We start from the raw sequence: 19,738 nt of genomic DNA on the forward strand, positions 1-19,738 counted from the left end.
ATATATACCAACAATATTAATTGTAATATTCCTACATTCATAAATAAATACTAGGGAATTAATTATATATTGAAAAATTTCCACATTTTTCTTATTTTGTGAGTAGGGAGCGCCTTCGGATTCAACGTGTTAATTCTTTCATGACTATAGGTTTATTCTGCTTCCGGGACGGAAGCATGTGTTTTTGAATTTTGATACAGAAAAATAGAAAAATGAGTGATTTAGAATTTTTAGACGATACAGAGCAAGATGTATCAAAATTTCATTCTAAATTACTTGATGCGGTATCGCAGCTTGATAAAGGACAAAGGTAAATAACAATAACTGATACTTAACCTATAGTAACCCATAATAAAAATAAAATAATTATGTCTTTTAAATCTTTGTTAGGGTTAAAAAGGCAGAAAGAAGTGAACCTACATTAGAAGTATCAGAATTTCATTTGGTAAAAAGTGGAGTATCTGATTTAGATACTGTTCGAGTACATGATTTAGCTAAGGTGTTAGGTAAAAAGGGTCATCATCTTGATGTTACTAAAAGCCTAGAATCTGCGAAAAGAAAGATCCGTGTTCTGCAGAAACCCTTGGAAAAACCTGCTGCAGAAAGAGTAAGAATATTTTGTCTTATTGTACCTTATCCAACTGCAATAAATTATTGCTATATTGCTGGCTATAGGGCTGTAAAAGAAGCAGTATAATAAGCATTGACTGTATAATAAAATATTATTATATTCAGTATTTTAAAATGTTGCTATAAAGAGACAAAATTATACAAATGTTTTTAATTTATCTTTAGATAAAACGCATAGTTGGTTTTGAAAATGCAAAGAAAGAATTAAAGAAATGGAATGCTATAATAACAAAAAACAGAACAGCAGAAACCCTTCACTTTCCTTTAAACCAACCATCAATGAAATTAGAACCATCTAAAGAATTTGTTAAAAGATTTAGGATACAGTCAGACTTAGAAAAAGAGCTTGCTTTATTGGAACCACAAAAGGAAAATATTGAACAGAAAGAGGATACATTAAAATTGACATTAAACGAAGTTATTATGAGAAGAAAAGAAGCAGCCAGAATTAGGGCACAACAGGTTTGGATATTTATATTACAGTAATTTAAATTATTGTCAAAATAGTTCTATTCTAAAATTTAATATTATCCGTTTTTAGTCTTATAAAGAAGCAAGGGCTCGTCGTCAAAACAAAATTAAAAGTAAAAAATTTCACCGTGTTCAAAAGAAAGAGAAAATAAAACTACAATTAAAAGAATTTGAGCAGTTACAAAAAACTAATCCAGAAGCTGCATTGGAAAAGCTTGAGCAGTTAGATAAAACTAGAGCAGAAGAACGAATGTCACTAAGACATAAAAATACAGGGAAATGGGCTAAATCAAAGCTAATTATGGCAAAGTATGATAAAGAAGTAAGTACATATAAAAAACATTTTGAAATATTATTTGATAATACTTCCATTTTTTTACTACTAGACCAGACAAGAACTTGCACAACAATTATCAATTAGCCGAGAATTAACACAAAAGTTAAAAAAATCGACTGATAGAGAAGAAGATGATGAAGAAGAGGACGAGAGTATAAATTACACTGCATATTTGCGATCATCCAATGACAAAGAAAATCCATGGATTAATAACACTAAAAGTGAATCAGAAATCGATCAATTTATTAGCAGTTATCGTAAATATTGGGATGATCAAAAGAGCCAATTCAAAAATCAACAGTCAGATACCATTAATAAAAACAAAATTGAAATTGAAAATAAACAAACAGAAATTTCTTCAAAAAATTTAAAAGATTCTAATATTTCCAACATTACATTACATTACAACACTGTGTCTAAAACAGAATCTCCAAAAATTCAACACGTTCAAGAAATACCAAAACAGAAATCAAATAATCAAATAACTCCATTAGACCATTTAAAGACTTCTACTTTTCAAGGCATGTTTAAAGAATTAAAAATATATAAATAGTGTTCTGCTTAATTTGAGCCCGGAACAATTTTCGAAATGTATGGTTCTTTGGGTTTTGTATAACATTGTTAATGTTTACTTTTAAATAATTTTTTACATTATCAACTACAGAGATATTTAACATGTTCAAGTTAAGTGGGGCACCTTGTTTAGTGAAAAAGATATTTACATTTTAAGGTAAATAAACTTCATTATTAAATTACAGATCAAAATAGTACTTGTAATGTGGAGTCATTTAAAAAACAAAACCATAAGAAGAATGAAAAAATATTGGCTTTTAATGCTGAAACTATAAAACATAGTTCATCTAATATCACTATAAAGAGGAAATTATCTAACAACAATAAGAAAATGGATAAAAAAGCTAATTTACACGCATCAAATAATATTACAGCTACTTCCGCTTGGAATGTGGAATTCTTAGAAAATAATCATGCACCGAATGTATCTAATTCTTTAACATCTGGTCACTCGAACACTGAAAAAATAAATAAAATGTTTGATGTTATGGAAGACAAAATGAATGATCAGATTGAATTGAAATTGCAACAGGTTACTCAAAAATATATCACAGCTAAAAGAAAGAGTAAGTTTAAGAATATTATCGAGGACGAAAAAGATCATTTTGATGGACTTGAAATTCAAGCTAAAAATCGGAGACCTATCATAGATTCATCTTTAATCGAAAGTATCACTAACGGAAGTTTAGAATTAGATACTGAATTACAGAATTCTAAAAATATTAAATACGATAATGTATTATCTGTAAATAAATCAAACACGTCTGAAGTAGAAATAGATCCAAATAAGTACATAAATGTAAAACCTAAGCAATTAAAGACAGATATCCCAGCTGATATTTTAGAAGGTAATGACGCTTTGGATGATGTTGAAGATGAAGAAGAAAGGTATAATGTAATAAGTGAAGCGTTTGCGGACGATGATGTTGTAGAAGAATTTAGAAAAGAAAAAGAACAAGAGGTACGTTTTTATTATACATTAGTTGTTTATTAATTGTTTTTAAAACGTATAAATTTTATATTTAGGTAGAACAGTCTCGACCGAAAGACATTGACTTAACTCTACCAGGTTGGGGTAATTGGGGTGGAAAGAATGTAAAGGCATCAAGACGTAAAAGAAAACGCCTTATTATAAAAGTACCAAAAGATATACCTCGTAAGGATGAGAATAAAGGTGATGTAATAATATTTGAAGAAGAGAAGTCTAAAATAAAGGAACATTTGGTTAACGAGTTGCCGCATCCGTTTACAACTGTTCAAGATTATGAAGCTAGTCTGAGAATGCCAATTGGTAGAAACTTTGTACCAGAAAATTCATTTCAGAAATTAATCAAACCTCCTGTTAAAACTACCCTGGGAAAAATTATCGAACCAATGAGTGATGATGTATTAATTAAAAAACAAGGAAACCAGAAACAAAAATTTATTCCTAAGAAAAAGAAAAAAATAAAATAGATAAATTTATATCATACAGTAATTGTGTAACAATTAATTTTGAACGAATAACATTTAAATTTGATTCTGAAATGTACTTTTTATCAACATGCAATAGATTTTATTACTTCATCTAAACATTTTTTATTTAATACTTGTTGGTTATTATTGCTTTTATGAAATATTTATAACAATATGTTAGGTATTCATAGGTCAACGAATATAGAAGCGTATATTTGTTGGTTAGGTATTCATTTAATTAATATTTGAATTCGTTAAAAGATATACTCTATAATTTTCTATAATTTATATTAAAAAGATAAAGTTTTTCATTTTTAGCATATTCTTGAAATATGTATTATTTGAAATATAATGATATGACCGCGCCTGCGTTAAATGTGATATGTGATTGGTCTAGCTAGTGGTCCAATTAGAAAAGGACGCCATACGAAAGAGAAAGAGATAGAAGGATAGAAGTCACTATACTGCGCACGCGAAATAGAGGGAGAAAGATAGAGATCACCGCCAATATGATTGCTCGTTCACTTGTTCTCAGTAGTAAAGCAAAGTTCGTTGAGAGGAGTGGTTCATCATACATTTGGAGCGAAACACAAACTCAACGAAACAATTTCTGCTTGTTTTCACATATATCGTAATTGTGAATCAAATTTAGTGCCTCTAAAAGATGGCAACTACCAAAGACGACCCCGCCGACAGTGTACAATTCTTCGAAGGCGTGGAGAAACTGCTCGAGATTTGGTTCACAAGCAGCAATAGCATAAACAGAAAGCAGGGCGATCTCAGGCAAATTCCACAGTAAGTTAAAACATTCAATTCCTAAAATCTATTTAGCTATCCATCCAATTCCATATTTTCATTAAAAATTCTCTATTCATATAGGATGTTAGAATAATTTTTCATTTTCGTATAATAGTATCCCTATGGAGGAATTAGTCAAAATTTCGTGATTTTCAGTTTTATTTAAATTGCATTTAATTTACTAAAACGTAATATAATTCGAAGTATCGTAAATCTTAACAATTTATTAATGACACGTACTTTAATTGAAATAAATGTTTTGATCAAATAAAACCGGCCTGGCAACCATGATCGTATATCGCCGGTACCTCGCGATATGTTCGGATAATCATTAGTGTGCTTAACCTAACACTTGCTTGAAAATTAGTTTCTCACGTGTGTCAATTTTTGGAAGGAACAACTATGAAATTCTAATATTTTATGAAAGTCATTGTGATTTTCTTTTCATTCGATCCTTGAACATTCTATCAAATGTTTAGTTAAAAAGAAAACCATTATTTAGTTAATAAGGTGTAATCCGACGACATGCTAATATTGAATACATTGAATTGTACAGTAGCGTGTATATGTCGCGTTTTTTGGCGAAGATCGATGCGCCCACCTTCTTGTTCCAGTAATACCGAGCGCTTAAAGTGAGGCTACGTGACTGTGATGTGTATATACATCACTTTTCTCCTTATTTTAAATTGAATATAAATAGATATAAACGCCGATGCTATCCTTTTTTTCTAGGATTTTAGTAGCATTTGGAATAAACATTGATTCAAGAATGACCAGTGTTACAAATACACATACTTTATACTCTTTTCCTTTTCTTGTAATTGAATATGACCAACTATTATATTTTTCGCAGAACACGTTGGTTTTAGTCAATTCCATTACGAGATCATTGAATTATAGTTTTAATATGCTGTTAAATGAGAATTGTATAATAGTAGGCTGTAGTTAATGTTTGATATTAGGATAATGAATGATATCATATACACAAAGTGAAACGATGCTTTTGTCCATGGTATCATTCTGATATTAGTAATATTCTTCCAGAATATATTATGTATTAGAGGTCTATTTAACGAAATAATGTAATTCATAGATAAATTCGAAACCATGGAAGTTGTAGATAGTATAAACGCCAATGGCAGTTCTCATCGCGTCGATTACTTTCTCACGAGCAAATAAATTAAACTTACCTCTGAAAGCTTATAATATTTTATAAATATCTCTTGCTATTTTTAGTCGCAACATCTAATTAAAATTCCCTAGTGTTTTATTATCAAATTTTACATATTATTACTTAGCGTAGTACTTTCGAGAAACGCATAGCGCTAGTTGTTTAAAATATATTTGTACAATTTACACATATCAAATCATATACAGAAATTCTTTGAAAATATTTTATGAACAAAGAAAATAGTCAGGGTAATTATTTTATTTCCATTCCCTTCAACGAGAAAAGAAAAATAATTACATATTATTTAAACGCTTTAGACAATTATAATTTTTACAAAAACCAATTGAGAGAAATAAGAATTGTCTGAAATAAACCGCTATTTTAATATTTCATATAAAATTATTAGTTCATATAGAAAATAATTTTTTATTTTATATAATCAGTTATTTCATTACTCAGCTAAAAAGATACTAGAAGAAATGGGATCATTTTGTTAATCTGCGGCTACGTATTCAAGATATGAGCAATTAAAGATGGCCGAACTTCCAGGCGCGTAATTTAAACCGGATCGTAACACGTGTAAATACACATACACTATTTCACATTATCAGTATTAAACATTTAATACATTATTGTTACTTTTAACACGTTTTGTTATTCTATCTTTAAAACGCAGTGCGTAAATTATTATACACAAATAAAATACAATATTTACACATCGCGCGCGTAAAATAAATATCGGTTTCCGTTTTCACAGAAAACAAATCAAATTCGACACCACGAAGAAACAAATTTTATTTTTAAGATTTGACATTTGGATTTCATTTTCTTTTTCACACACGTAGATCGTTTCGTCATTTTATCTTCTTTGACACGTGATCCTTACATATCTCTTTGGTATTTATCACACAAATTTAACTATAATAGAAATAGTATTACAATACAAAAATATTATTTTATATGTAGTGCTATAATTATCCATTATTGAATGTATATAAAAAATGCTAAAATTTTGCAAAATTGATACAAATAACAAGAATATCTTATCTAAACGTAAATGCGTGGAATGTATTAATCATAATATCCTCAGAATGAATAATCGTTTTCGCTCATTTTCTTCATTTTCCTGAAATAGAATAAACAGTTAGATTATATGAATTCTGTATTATTAAACAATGTATAGTCAGCAGTTGTAGATAATTCGGTAAGAAACTATCAAAACGTGTTAACGTGTTCAACTAGTCATCACTTCATTGAATTGCTTATCTAAATATTTTTTTCATTTACTTCATTAGCTTGTCGGAACCGATTTCCTGGTTAATACGACGACGAAGTTGTGTAATTTAAAATATTCTTAGAATTCATGCTTCATATCTCAACGTGTTCTTTGATTATTACCGATATCAGACTCCCATACACTCTCTTCTTATAATTTTTTTTTGGAGCACAAGTCTTTATCCACCGAAAGTTTCTAAACAACTGATTAACCTTTGTACAATGAATATAATTTTCAGTGATTAAATATTATAAAATTTAGTAGAGCCACAGACTTCTGTATACTGAGGGGCAGTTTCCCTTCATCATCATTCTCCCTGGAGACCCCTACCATGATTGACACTGTATCTGTATACATTTTAAATTCTCTATACAATTATAATAACATCATTACAGGCCAAATTTACCCTGTATCAAAGGATCCGTCTTAAGGGATCAAATTTAACCCGTAAATAAATTGATGCAATATCTGATTACTTATCTATAGCTATTTCGAGTGTCATAAAAATAATTGATATGTAACGATTAAAACACGTGCAGCCCTTGTATTCTATTGTAATCTGTAGATAAATATTATGCTCGGGAAAATGGTATTTTATAATTTGAGATTAGTTTGGGACTCAAAGCTAAAATCATCGAAAAGAGATGATAAGTGTCGAGTCGCTTTGAATGAATAAAAAGAAGAGTTCATTGTATACAAATTTGTGAATTACGTAAATTAGAAAAAAACTGTTTCTTTGTACGCGAACATTTTTCTCAATGTTCATTTTAAATTTCAAGGTAATCCGACAATTTAAGCCTGACACGTCAATGCACACCTTTTCGAAAAGCCCGTTTGAAGTTCAACGGCTTGTGTTTTTCAGTTAAATCATGATTTCTTTTGTCTTATCGCTAATCATATATGCTAGCTTTCATGCAATGAACTTTATGCCTTGCGTGGCTGCATCTTCGAAGGCTAATCTGAACCTCTGTCTTCTTTAAATTTCCCAAAAGTTCAAGTTCTTTGTCTGTAGAAATTTGAATACACGCTCTTCTGTGACACGTTGTACCCACATTTGACCCACTGATAAGTAGGTCACTCGAATAGTCTTCATTGAAGATGTAGACTACAATTCATGCGATAACTTTGCATAATTTTAATTTAATTTAATATCGCATAATTACTGGAATAGTGTTCAGTAGCTTATTGTGTGGATAGATTGAAATAAAGCATCGTAGCACGTAACAGGATCTATATAAACACGCGAATGTTTATTAAAATCTGAGAAGGATAACTTAAGGAATTCTTCTTATCAATTCTTCATACACGGGAACCACAATAATCTCTTCTTTCTAACATTGGTAAGTGCTGACTCGTTTGTAGATTCGTTCTGTTTATTTTGGCTAGCCCAGCCGGACTGTTATCGGTGTTACAAATTTTCATCGGTGACGATTTACGTTTCAGTGTAGCTCATATTACTTTCTTCGTCTCCTTCAATAGTCTTAAACATTTATACATACATAATATGTTCACATACCGTACGGAGCAGAATTGAGTCAACGTTTATCATTGTATTGAATTTTAATTACTTTTTCTCTATCTCTATATTTTATTTTTATTTTATTCTTTATATTTCATAGTACATATCAGAGATATACGATTTTATAATAGACTCAATTTTGCACCACAGTTTTAAGTAAATAGAGTGGGCTTGAATTGATGGAAACGTAGGATTAGTAAACATGAATTGTTTTCTTTTTTTAGATGGAAATGGCAGTCGTTACTAAAGATCGTTCGTTGTGAGATAATCAGTATTTGCCGAACCGAGCAAGTGGACGCTTACGTCCTCAGGTAATAATATTATATAAATATTTAATTAAGCCCGTTAGTTTTCAACCAGCGAGGATTTCGAATCTGTTGAAATTGTTCATAATAGTTATTCGTATCTTGATGCTCGCTTTCTTTTATGCTTCTCTCTTATGCGATTCTGTTATTCTTTTGGCTTCATTTAATCTTTAAAGATTTTTAACATTACCTGCAGACTTAAATGAGAAAATAACATTCTAACGTATGATGACCAAAATAAGTTAAGAATCATTGACTTAAACTCTGCTGTATATGTTAAATCAATCTATGCATCATTAGTCTAGCGTGAATAATTTAATCATACATTTCTTAACAAATCATGTGTTCGAGATAGGATGTATGTTCTTTGTAAAAGAAATTTTTTTTGTACGAAGGTAATATGTATATTATACCTGTTTTTAATAATTGTATACTTTTTAATTAGCTATTTACTGATTGGATGCATAAAGTCGTAACTTGTCCTTGGCAATCTTCAGATTTACAAATTATAATTAGAACGAAAATTAAATGCTGCAAATGTGTCTAGCGTGACTCGATATTCTAAAACAAAAGATTGAAAGTTATATTTAAGTAATGTAGTAATAAGAGAGAATAGAAAATAATTTTGTAACAAAGTTAACATTGCCGTATTCGAGGTACCCTAAAGAGTGTTCGAAGAAATTCTATGTTCAAACGGTGAAAGTTTCTTACTTTGAAAAAATAAATTTGTTGTTTTGCAGGAAATGTAAAAGAAATGAAACGTTGAAGCTGATTACTCAGCTTTGTAATTAAGGAAAAAGTCAGTATTTTATCCGTTAATGTTTGCATTTTATCGTTTCCAATCAGTATCACAATTATCTTGCCTATGGTCACTGTACTTTACCGTTTTATCTGTCTGCCGCTTATCACCACGTTTCGTTCCGACTAATAAATCCGCTTCGTGTATTTCATTTATCTTGCATTTGTAGGGAGAAAATCTAGGGTCAATGTTTATACGAAATATTGCCGATAACCCGATGGGGTATTTAATATATTCTAGAAAAAAATCACGATATTTGCATACTTTCGATTTAAAATGCGGAAAGATTTTAAATTGATTAAGAAGTCACGTGTTGATGAAAATAAAAATCAAAGGATGGTGATTTGACAATTGCAATTGAATTTTTCCTTTCTTTGTACATTAATGTAACTATAAAATCGTATTTTTTATTTAATATTTACAATGTTAGATACATTTGCAAAATTTTCACTTCCCTGTATCCACGCGTAATACCATCTAAATCTCGAGCTAAAAATAATTTTACAGTAGAAGCCAAATAAATGTCTTTTAATATCCTTCATTCTTTGATAACCTTCGATCCATTATTTGCACCAAAAACATGTGTGAAAGGATCAAAATGATTTTTAATAAAATGCTTGAAATTTTTTTTTCAACCATAGTTTCTTTCAACTTATCTTTATTAAAACTATGTTCATGCTTTTTTTGTAATTCTTTATCACTAGCCTTGAGAGCAATATATTCGGTAGGGAAGACATAATAAATTGTAGATTTTAGAAACTAAACTTGTATTTTATCCGTCATTATTCTGAAATATTGATTAACGATGATGTCATACGAGAAGACGTAATAACGTAAACTTTTTAGCTGAATTTGAAACATTGGCCTATGTAAATAAAGATTCGTTAAAATTGTTTAAAATTCCTTCTAACATTTAATAGCTTTTAATAATGAAAATAAGCAGGAAGTTTTTATATTTAAATTTAAATAAATATGTTAATAGATTATGTGCATAGAAATTAACATAATTTAATATTCATTTAAATTCATTCAGATTTTTGCATACTTTTTATTTGCTTATATATTTATAATATAAATTATACAAAATATTACAATATTATATAAGAAAAACCAATATTGACTTATGTTAGTTAAATATTATATAAATATAAATTATTATTTTACAGTGAGAGCAGTATGTTCCTATCAAAGCGCAGACTTATATTGAAAACATGTGGTACAACTACACCACTTCAATGCTTGGAACCCCTTTTAGAGCTTGTCAAAGAATATACTGGATATGAAGAAGTGGAGGTATACAGTTTGTCTTATTATTGTTTACTTTGTATTATTAATTGCTTTGTTATTGATTCAATTGTATTAAGTAATCCTTTTAGGTAAGATTTTCTTTCAGTTGAGCAGCCAGTTAATATTTTTATGTTAAAACATCAGTTGGTTAAAAATATCAATTTTGGTAACACTTATTTTTCTATTCAAGAACAGTACAGTGTAAATATACATATATGTATATAATATTTATAATTGTTGCTTACAACAATTATCACTTACTGTAAACCAATTGAAGTTGAAAGTACTTAGCTATATAACTTGACCTAGTGCATGGATAAGTGATGTCTATATATAGGAAACCTCTAGTATACAGGATACATCTCTACCTCTTGGTTTATTGATCTCTCTTACCCATGATACTATACATGAAATACATTTGTCCAAAATCATTTCAAATTTAGTATCTCCTATGTTATTTTATTTGTATATGTTCCAGTTACTTTTATTTTAACTATTCCATGATTAAACCATTCATTTCTTTGGTAAAAAGAAAAAAAATAGAAATGAAACCAGAAGAAATTTATACTATATTGACATAATTGTTTCAGAATGTATTTTATTCACGAAAAAATTATAAAAAACCGGAGTTACAGATATCCCCGCATCAAGCATTTGAAGAAGAAGTTGCTTTGCTAGATACATTCTTTCCTGGTAATTATGTTTCTTCATATTACATACATCTAAGTTTCACTGTAATGGATATGATTATTACAAAGAAAAATTGTCAAATAAAATTTAATTGACACATTTTCTTTCTTTTAGATGGGGAAGCCTATTGTCTGGGCTCTGTAGATTCAGATTGTTGGTACTTATATACTTTAAACAGAGAAAAATCAGTAGATGAACCTTCAGAACCAGATCAAACTTTAGAAATCCTCATGACTCATTTGGACCCAGAAGTAATGGCTCTTTTCACTAGAGAAGTATGCTCTTCAGCAGATGAAGCAACTCAGAAGTCAGGAATTGATAAACTTATTCCAAATATGATTATAGACGATTTTTTGTTTGAACCGTGTGGATATTCAATGAACGGAGTATCTAAAAATGTAAGTACTTCTGTTAAAAATTGGCTAATTTGCATCTTTATTAATTCCAATTAGTGTGTCCCATGTACAAATAATAATATTTTACAGGGAAATTACATGACTATTCACATTACACCAGAACCAGAATTTTCCTATGTTTCATTTGAGAGTAACATTCCAGAAACATCGTACGAGGAAATAATACGACGTGTGCTGAATACTTTTAAACCACAAAAATTCGTTGTTACTATCTTTGCTAACAAAGAATCAATAGCTGCTAGTTGTCCACGTGATTTGGAGCAAACTGATTATCTCAAATGTTCTGGCGATTGGTTGCGTACAGATGTTCAATATTGCCGCTTCAAGAATTATGATTTGACCTGTGCATTTTACTCAAGATTTCCAAGCTGAGGGTTCATGGACGCTTCATTCGATCCTAATCAGTTAGGAACAAATGAAGCGCGCACAAAACTTTCTCAAACCTCTTTATCTTTATCCAATTCCATAAACGAAGCAAAGAAATATAATAATCAATCTATAATACGTATATTAAAACCTGCAAGTATTTACAAAAACCATGATCTTGTATCTACTCAATATATAAAAGATAATAATGAAAGAAAATCTAACGAGTGCACTATACAAAATTCTGTAATTACCCAAGGAAATATTGTGTCAAATATTACACAACCCACGAATCCAGTAATTACATCCACACCCGAATCCATTAATCCCGATGTATCTATAAAAAATAAGTGCTTAAATACAAATAGTAGTGATTCGCACCTTACGCAGAACCATATGGATGTTAATAGAGGTACTAATCCTTACTCTGTACGATCAGTATCGTCACCACAATTAACGATCAAACCCCTCACACGATCAAAAGTCTATAGAAAAGCATCTTTAAAATCTATGAACTTATCAAACTTTGTATTAGATCATTCAGCGCTTAATCATCGTAAAACTAATGTTTCAGCATCAGAAAATCGTATAATTAATATTTCTAATTGTTCCATCACCTCCACAGATAAAAAGGTACCTTTCTCATGTCTTTTGGAAACAACTCAAGGAAACGACTCGAGTGATACTAAAAATAAATGGAACATGGGGGAGGTACATATTACTTGTAATCCACTTTCAACACCGTATCCGTATTCCACGCCTCATCATAATATTATGAGCGAGCCTGTAACAGAATCGCTAGACGATGAACCAAAAAGTCGTACTTGTGGAAACTTCTTACCAATATTGTCGTTGATTCCGCAAACGGTGATCAGCTTTCAGTACTTAAGCCCGAAAATGAAATTCTCATGGTGGAGAAATAAAATCTCGTGAAGGTACGCTTAAATGACCATTTAGCATTATCGTTGCTAGTGGTCTTGTAGCGCAATTAAATGCTAAAATTCTATTGAAAACCTCTTACCTCGTAGTGAGTTCCCAATCTTCATCAATTAGAGGTATCCTGTCATTGTTACACTTATATGTCAATCAGTCTGTACCTCTTTGTTACTATAAATAGGAATGTACCGAAAGAACGCATGCAGGTAGATTTAAAAAAAGCATAAGTAGTTCTTTCACTTTATGAAAATCTTTTTGCACAATATACAATCATTTGAAATTCTTTTTGAATAATGTGTATATTGTATATTATGATTTTATTGGATCCTCTAGTCCATGAAGCTTTTTCCTACTGTTTGCTAATTTATAAGTAGAATGAAACCACACACCTTTTGCTCCAAATGAACAATTCTATTACAATCTCGCCCCTTATAGCGGTATTACTTATAGAAATTTATTATACTAAAATCAAAAATTAAGTTACAGTATGGATCTAATGAGAAACAATAGCAATTAAAAAACTTATGTTAAATTACTTCTTTTAAAGAAGTAGATATATACAAGCAGATTAAAAAGAAACATTTTTTTAAAATGGAAAACTCATTAATTAGTTAAATATATTTCCTCTGGTTTTTAAATATTAAACATCCATAATGTTCTTAATTGGATGTTATTTATAAAAGAAAAATCTTATTGGTCCATACGAGTTTCTGAAAATATTAGACTTTTTAATGCGTACATTAAAATATAATTAAAATATTCCATGTGAATAACTACTATATGTGATATTATTAAAAATATGAAAATAATACACCAGTTGGTGTTGTACAACGTAAAAAAATATAGATTAAGAATCTAGATTTCTTTATTAAATTGATTTAGATTCATTTTCTGAAATGGAAGAAGCATTAAAGTAGTTAAGGTACTATGATTAATCAAATCATTCCTATATGCGTGCGTGTATAGCGTTGTGTGAGCGATGTGTATATGACGTCATGTTTCTTCTACAAAATTTTATTTCTCTGTGAGAAATATAATTTATATTTGCAAACAAATTCATATTAAAAAGAAGGATTAGATGAGTTTTACTTTTTTTTTTCTTCTTAATTTATATTCTTGAGTTTTCAGATTTTTATCAATAACATTGACATTTTGTTATCTCTTTTTTGCTAGTTTATTCTTGTCCGTGATACTCTCTACAAATGTATGTTTGATTTAGTTTTGCAGTTATACTATTAATTTTATATTTATTGAACAATAAATGTTTTTTTATGAGTACGTACATTCCATTATGTTTTATTTTATATTTCCAGAACTTGTTATTTTATCATTGTTATAAAGAACAATTTTATAATTATCAGAATATGCAGTAAAGTATAAGAATATTTGATTTTTCAAAAAGGAGGTAAAGAGAAAGAAAGATAGAGAGAGAGAGAGACAATAAGAATTGTAGCTCATCTAAATGACTTTGGTTCTTATGTAAATAATGTTTGACTGCATAAGCGCAAGAATAATGTTAACAATATCATTAAAAAATATATAACAATTATCTTTAGTCATTAACGATCGTATAAAGTTTGTACTATAATTGTCTCTTCTTTTCACTTACATTGCATATAATTTATAAAAAGTTATTTGATTTAATGATAGTAACAAAAAATCTGCACTTTTAACAGTACTAACCGGCTAATTATATAAACGAATAAAGCATAATGTGGTAGGTAATATACATCATAGTCCCATTAAGTGCTTTCCAAAGTGTATTATCTTTTGCTATAGATTATTGTTGCATGTAAGGTGACTTGATTTCTGTATTTTAATCATGAAATAAAGATTATATTTAGTCACTTAATATTGTATAGAATTTACTTATATATTGTTTCTTCAATTCTATTACATTCAACAGAACTTAATTATTTGAAATTAAATACATATAGTAGTTAATTTTATCCCTGTAAATTAACTAAATTATAGTATCAGTATTAATATGTTCTTCTTTAGTGAAGTGAATCCTGTTAAACATTGCACTGAATCTTGATCTTAATCCATGTATACTTTCATAAGTTGTTTCTTGATCCCTCTGAACTTCATGATTTTCCATCTCAAACTTATTTTGGATTTTACATAACGCTAATAATAGATAAAAAAAGTATATTTATTAAGAGTAATTAACATTTCTGTATACTGATATCACTTTTTAAGCAGTGTTTCTTTACCTTTCTTCAAATCCATATCGTCCATTTCTGTATTACTAATTTTGGATAATTCATGTCTAAAGCTTTTTGTTATCTTCTTTCTAACATAATCAGCTTCTATTTCTTGCTTAGTTCGTGGTACTCTGAATCGAAAGCAACAACAAAGTCCAATGAGTACGCTAAGTAAGATAGAAAGAATAATGCCAGCAAGTTGCCAAACACGAAACCCTGGTAATGCTTCATCTTCTAACCATTCTTCAACACCACCTTCGACACAGTCTCCTGGACGTATAGCTATTTCATTAGGCGAACATGGTGAAAAAGATGAGGAAGACAAAATCGATGTGATAGTTGCCTCATCCATTTTCTTCATAATAACTGAAAAATTTTAGTTGTTTAATAAGTTTTATTTGTTTCAAATAAATTTGATGAAGTAGTAAAAAAAAAAGATATTTAAAATAATATATAATTGTACCTTTAAGTATGATTAACGATATGCTTTACTTAAAATACTGTATTAACAACACATCATAAAGAGTGTATACTTTTAATTATGATAAAAATTCGATGGCAATTTATAATACACATTAGTCTGAATAATACAAAATTTGTACTAACATTGAAAAGTTCAAATTCATTTAATTATAAAGTATAAAAACAATTATTATAACAAAGTTTTGGAAAAGATATTGCAGTATACTCTATCTAAAAGAACACTTCTCACTGAAACTGTAAGAGACACATACTGTAGCTTTCGCGGCAGTGTTAAATAAAAGGGTGTGGTTATTAATGAATACCAGTCATTTGGCACACCCTTGTTTGCGTCCTAATCCAACCCTTACAATCATTTACGATTTACAAATCAATAACGTTAATTATTCTCGTAATAAAGCTAGATAAGTATTCCTCAATTAATATGAACATAGGTTTCATAATTATTTTACCTATTGTACAGAATTAATACTTTTATTATTTTACAATAATTATACGTTAATAAGAGTATGGACAATAAAAATAATTTATCCAAAAACACAGTGCTATGTTAAACATACAAATGATATATCAATGTATTAGTTTATAACATCCACGCGTTTTTTTTTACTTTTATTTTTCGTTATACGTGGACCTAAATAGAAAATAATTTCCGTAAAATGAATAAACACAAAATACATTTATGCTTTAAAAAGAAACAGAACATGCAATTGTACATATTCTGAAGTTAACAGTACTTTTCACGTACAGAAATAGTGGAACAGAAGATAAACTCTTAACTTCGTTTATAGTATATTCCCTGATTTCTCTGAAGACTTTATGTGTATTCTTGTAGCATTACTTTAAGAATTTCAATATAAAATGACTTTTTAATCATGCATTCGTTGCTGCATATATAACAATTCGAGTATGTTTACAGCAATATAGTCTTCTCTACAGAACATTGTACTGTTTAGAGACAATGAGTGATAAAACTCAAATACCAGAAGTTTCTAACTCATTAATTTTATGGGTTAAAACCTTCCATTACAAACAATATGTTTTGCCAGAAAATCAATGAGATTCTAGCAAATCTATAAAGATAAATGAATCTTCTGTCATTTATCCTTTAGTAAAACAATATTAGGAATGTAACTTTACGTTTGCACTCATTCCTTTCTAATGAACGTTCGACCCCTGTAAAATATAACATTTTTAAATATAAAAATGTTCACAGGAAACGTAGCATATTCACGAAATTCCAACGAATAAATAGTTTTGAAATATATACTTACGTAATTGTCTTCTTTTCAGTATTTTTCGACTGAGACCTCGCTCGATTTAATACCTTTAAAAAGTCTGTGGTTTTGGTGCGCATTCTTGAATGAATGTATACTTTACTACATTTAATATGATAGTGCAAGTAATTTCTAAACATGTGTATTAAGTCAATGGTATTATTACGAGCTTCCCTGTTTGTATGTCTTGGAAATAATACTATAAAAATAGAAAGGATAAAAGTAAGAGATAAACATATGATTTTAATATATTTCTTGTACAACTCTATTTATTCTTACAGATTAAAATATTTACCAAATGTAATGTATCCAATGCAATCTCCAACTGCTGCTTCAGAGTCTTGTAATTCGAGCGGTGGTTCGCGATGATTAAATAGAACTTGTGGAGCCGTGTGACTTGCACGCCTTCCTTCTTTCAACTCTTGCATAAATAACTTTCCAATAACCATATCATCTTCGTCTTTAAATATTGTGCTAAATACCACTGTTACTCTATCACTTTTAGCTTCAACATACCTTAATATGAAATATATGTTTTTATTTTTTACTTATACTATGCTTCATTATAGAATAAAAGAATGCTCTTACATTGTTTCTTTATCTCTATATTGAATGACTGCCCTCTTCTGTAACTGTGTACCTGGTGAATCATAATACTCTTCTTGGAAGTCAAAATACTTTTCAAAAACACTAGCAAAACAATGTCTTTTTAAAAGTGCAATTTTCTTAACCAATGATTCCCAATCATCTGGCAAATTTTCCAAATCTATTAATACAGAAACATTGTAGCCTAAGAAGAGAAATAACAAATTTATTTAGATAGCTACATATAGAATAATTATACATATCTGATGGTTTCCCAGTTGAATTACTTACCACTTTCAGGAGCTATCAGATAAGAGCCATATTCACGTTTAAGTAATTCATCAGCTCCATGTTCTTGTAATTGTTTATAAAATTTAAGTAAAATACTTATCTATTAAAAATTAAATACATTAACAAAATATAATCAAATATATTACACAGCTGATTGTACTACAAATAACTTATTATGTAAAGAAAATTATTCATACTCTATTTGTACTTACTCTAATTTTTGACTTATCACCACTCAAGTTAGAAATATGAAATAAAACTCCATCAAAATCTGCTATAACAACGTCTGTAGATTCTGGCTTGTGACTGAAAAAAAACAACAATTATATTAAGTAAAAAGCATATATTTGCTATCAAAATATTCTTATTAATAGTTAAAGAATCAAGCATAATAGATGTTATAAAAATTGTTTGACATAATACAAATAAATATTGTTGAGTTTAAAACCTTTGCCTTAACTTGAACAGAGACTTATACCTGCTTAACTGGAACAAATTTCCTCATATTATAATAAACAAAAATTATTAATATTTAAAACGGACACCGCCCAAACTTTGTAATCTCTAACTTTTATCTTAGAAATATGTAAAACATCTGAAACTTAAAAAAGGAAACATTTTACTTACCCTGACAAAGCATTTTTTATTTTATTAGTTAATGTTTCCTCTAGTATTCTGTTATGTATCTCTAACAAGATCATTATTATATATTGTATTAATTAATTGTAACGTTACAATCCACCAAATGCCAATCTATTCAAGAGTATAACCATATACACGATACTGACTAATTTCTAATCTTTTCTCTGAAAGCAGTGACTACAGATACAAAAAGACTGAACATGCCTTTTCTTTTTGATAGGTCATGATTTTTAGGGTCTCAGACACCCCGAGGTGAGGATAGGTTTGTATGTACATACATACAGAGCACAGTTAGTATTATAGTCGTGCACGTTTTACCAATTCCTCTTCTTCTATACCTGGCACTCCTAACTGAAAACAGTTTTGACTGCCTTTGATTCTATTTTTTAGAAATCAGTTAAAATCAGCACAAGATCAGAAAATTATTTAAATAATTGTTTGACAAACTTATATTCACAAACTCGTGATTTAAAAAGACCGCCATAAATTAAAATATTTAAAATTCGATCCTAGCGCCATCTATGCGAAAATGGCTCAAACTACTCGACAACTTACCGATCGATTTTTCGAAACAAGGGAACGCCATCTATCGGAAACATGCGAGAACTAATCAGCAAGTAGTTTATCATCAGAAAAATGTGATATTTGCGCCACTAACGGATTGAAAATGTATTAAAAAGAGCGCTCGATCGACGTAAGCCGTCACGGCGGGATTCTATTCTTCCCTGAAGTGTTTATTTAATTGTAATTTTTTAATCACTTTATTCTCCTGCTTAAAGTTTTGATATTGAAGAATATAATGTATAAGTTGTTTCATGTATAATTATATTTATATATTATTTTATATTGCATATAAAATGAATATATAACAAGCATAAGAAACCTTATACATTTTAGTGCAATTTACTTAATGTTAATACAAATGTTCCATTAATTCTTTAAATAAATTTGTAAAATATAGTATTTTTATTGTATTATAAATAAATATCATAAACTGTGTGTATTAGATATAATCAATCCAATTTCTTTTACGTTTAATTATAAATGCGTTTCTTATTGATTTTAATAAATTCCGTAAGTTTTTAAACACTACCTTTTTCGAAATTGAGATTAATTATATAATCAATATCTGAAAGTAAAATATATGTATATTTATATTGGTACTATTGAACCCCTTTTTGAATGCTCGACCCTTAAACATTGAATAGGTATTTCCTTCTCTTTTTC

General features: G+C 29.0%; 5 protein-coding genes across 7 annotated transcripts; 3 read left to right on the top strand and 2 right to left on the bottom strand.

The window, feature by feature from the left end:
- The first annotated feature begins 21 nt into the window (after window positions 1–21).
- LOC117608638 (U3 small nucleolar RNA-associated protein 14 homolog A) lies at window positions 22–3,552 on the top strand. The gene is made up of 7 exons (XM_034334066.2): window positions 22–310; window positions 391–607; window positions 796–1,092; window positions 1,172–1,423; window positions 1,488–1,959; window positions 2,197–2,972; window positions 3,038–3,552. Exons 1-7 carry the CDS (start codon window positions 213–215, stop codon window positions 3,464–3,466), a joined length of 2,541 nt encoding a protein of 846 aa, XP_034189957.2. The 5' UTR covers window positions 22–212; the 3' UTR covers window positions 3,467–3,552.
- Window positions 3,553–3,973: 421 nt separating this feature from the next.
- SamDC (S-adenosylmethionine decarboxylase) lies at window positions 3,974–12,312 on the top strand. Of its 2 annotated transcripts, XM_034334076.2 has the most exons (6): window positions 3,978–4,261; window positions 8,455–8,541; window positions 10,501–10,627; window positions 11,212–11,314; window positions 11,426–11,709; window positions 11,797–12,312. In XM_034334076.2, the coding sequence occupies exons 1-6, from the start codon at window positions 4,131–4,133 to the stop codon at window positions 12,097–12,099; spliced, it is 1,035 nt and encodes a 344-aa protein (XP_034189967.1). In that variant the 5' UTR covers window positions 3,978–4,130; the 3' UTR covers window positions 12,100–12,312. The 2 variants fall into 2 exon arrangements, with proteins under 2 accessions (XP_034189968.1, XP_034189967.1); XM_034334077.2 differs by lacking the exon at window positions 8,455–8,541 and having other exon boundaries at window positions 3,974–4,261.
- LOC117608645 (uncharacterized) lies at window positions 12,106–14,130 on the top strand. 2 transcript variants are annotated; one of them, XM_034334079.2, is made up of 2 exons: window positions 12,106–12,505; window positions 12,719–14,130. In XM_034334079.2, exons 1-2 carry the CDS (start codon window positions 12,106–12,108, stop codon window positions 13,024–13,026), a joined length of 708 nt encoding a protein of 235 aa, XP_034189970.1. In that variant the 3' UTR covers window positions 13,027–14,130. The 2 variants fall into 2 exon arrangements, with proteins under 2 accessions (XP_034189970.1, XP_076546931.1); XM_076690816.1 differs by having other exon boundaries at window positions 12,106–14,130.
- LOC117608648 (uncharacterized) lies at window positions 14,113–16,137 on the bottom strand. Its single transcript, XM_034334083.2, has 3 exons — window positions 15,700–16,137; window positions 15,246–15,602; window positions 14,113–15,159 (listed from the first exon to the last, which is right to left on the bottom strand). Exons 2-3 carry the CDS (start codon window positions 15,595–15,597, stop codon window positions 14,993–14,995), a joined length of 519 nt encoding a protein of 172 aa, XP_034189974.1. The 5' UTR covers window positions 15,598–15,602; window positions 15,700–16,137; the 3' UTR covers window positions 14,113–14,992.
- Window positions 16,138–16,346: 209 nt separating this feature from the next.
- Window positions 16,347–18,711, bottom strand: Arpc2 (Actin-related protein 2/3 complex, subunit 2). The gene is made up of 7 exons (XM_034334078.2): window positions 18,497–18,711; window positions 18,082–18,175; window positions 17,870–17,969; window positions 17,582–17,783; window positions 17,289–17,509; window positions 16,991–17,192; window positions 16,347–16,892 (listed from the first exon to the last, which is right to left on the bottom strand). The coding sequence occupies exons 1-7, from the start codon at window positions 18,568–18,570 to the stop codon at window positions 16,865–16,867; spliced, it is 921 nt and encodes a 306-aa protein (XP_034189969.1). The 5' UTR covers window positions 18,571–18,711; the 3' UTR covers window positions 16,347–16,864.
- Between the last annotated feature and the right edge of the window lie 1,027 nt (window positions 18,712–19,738).

This window comes from Osmia lignaria, chromosome 2, assembly GCF_051020975.1.
Source record: "Osmia lignaria lignaria isolate PbOS001 chromosome 2, iyOsmLign1, whole genome shotgun sequence".
Lineage (NCBI taxonomy): Eukaryota > Metazoa > Arthropoda > Insecta > Hymenoptera > Megachilidae > Osmia > Osmia lignaria.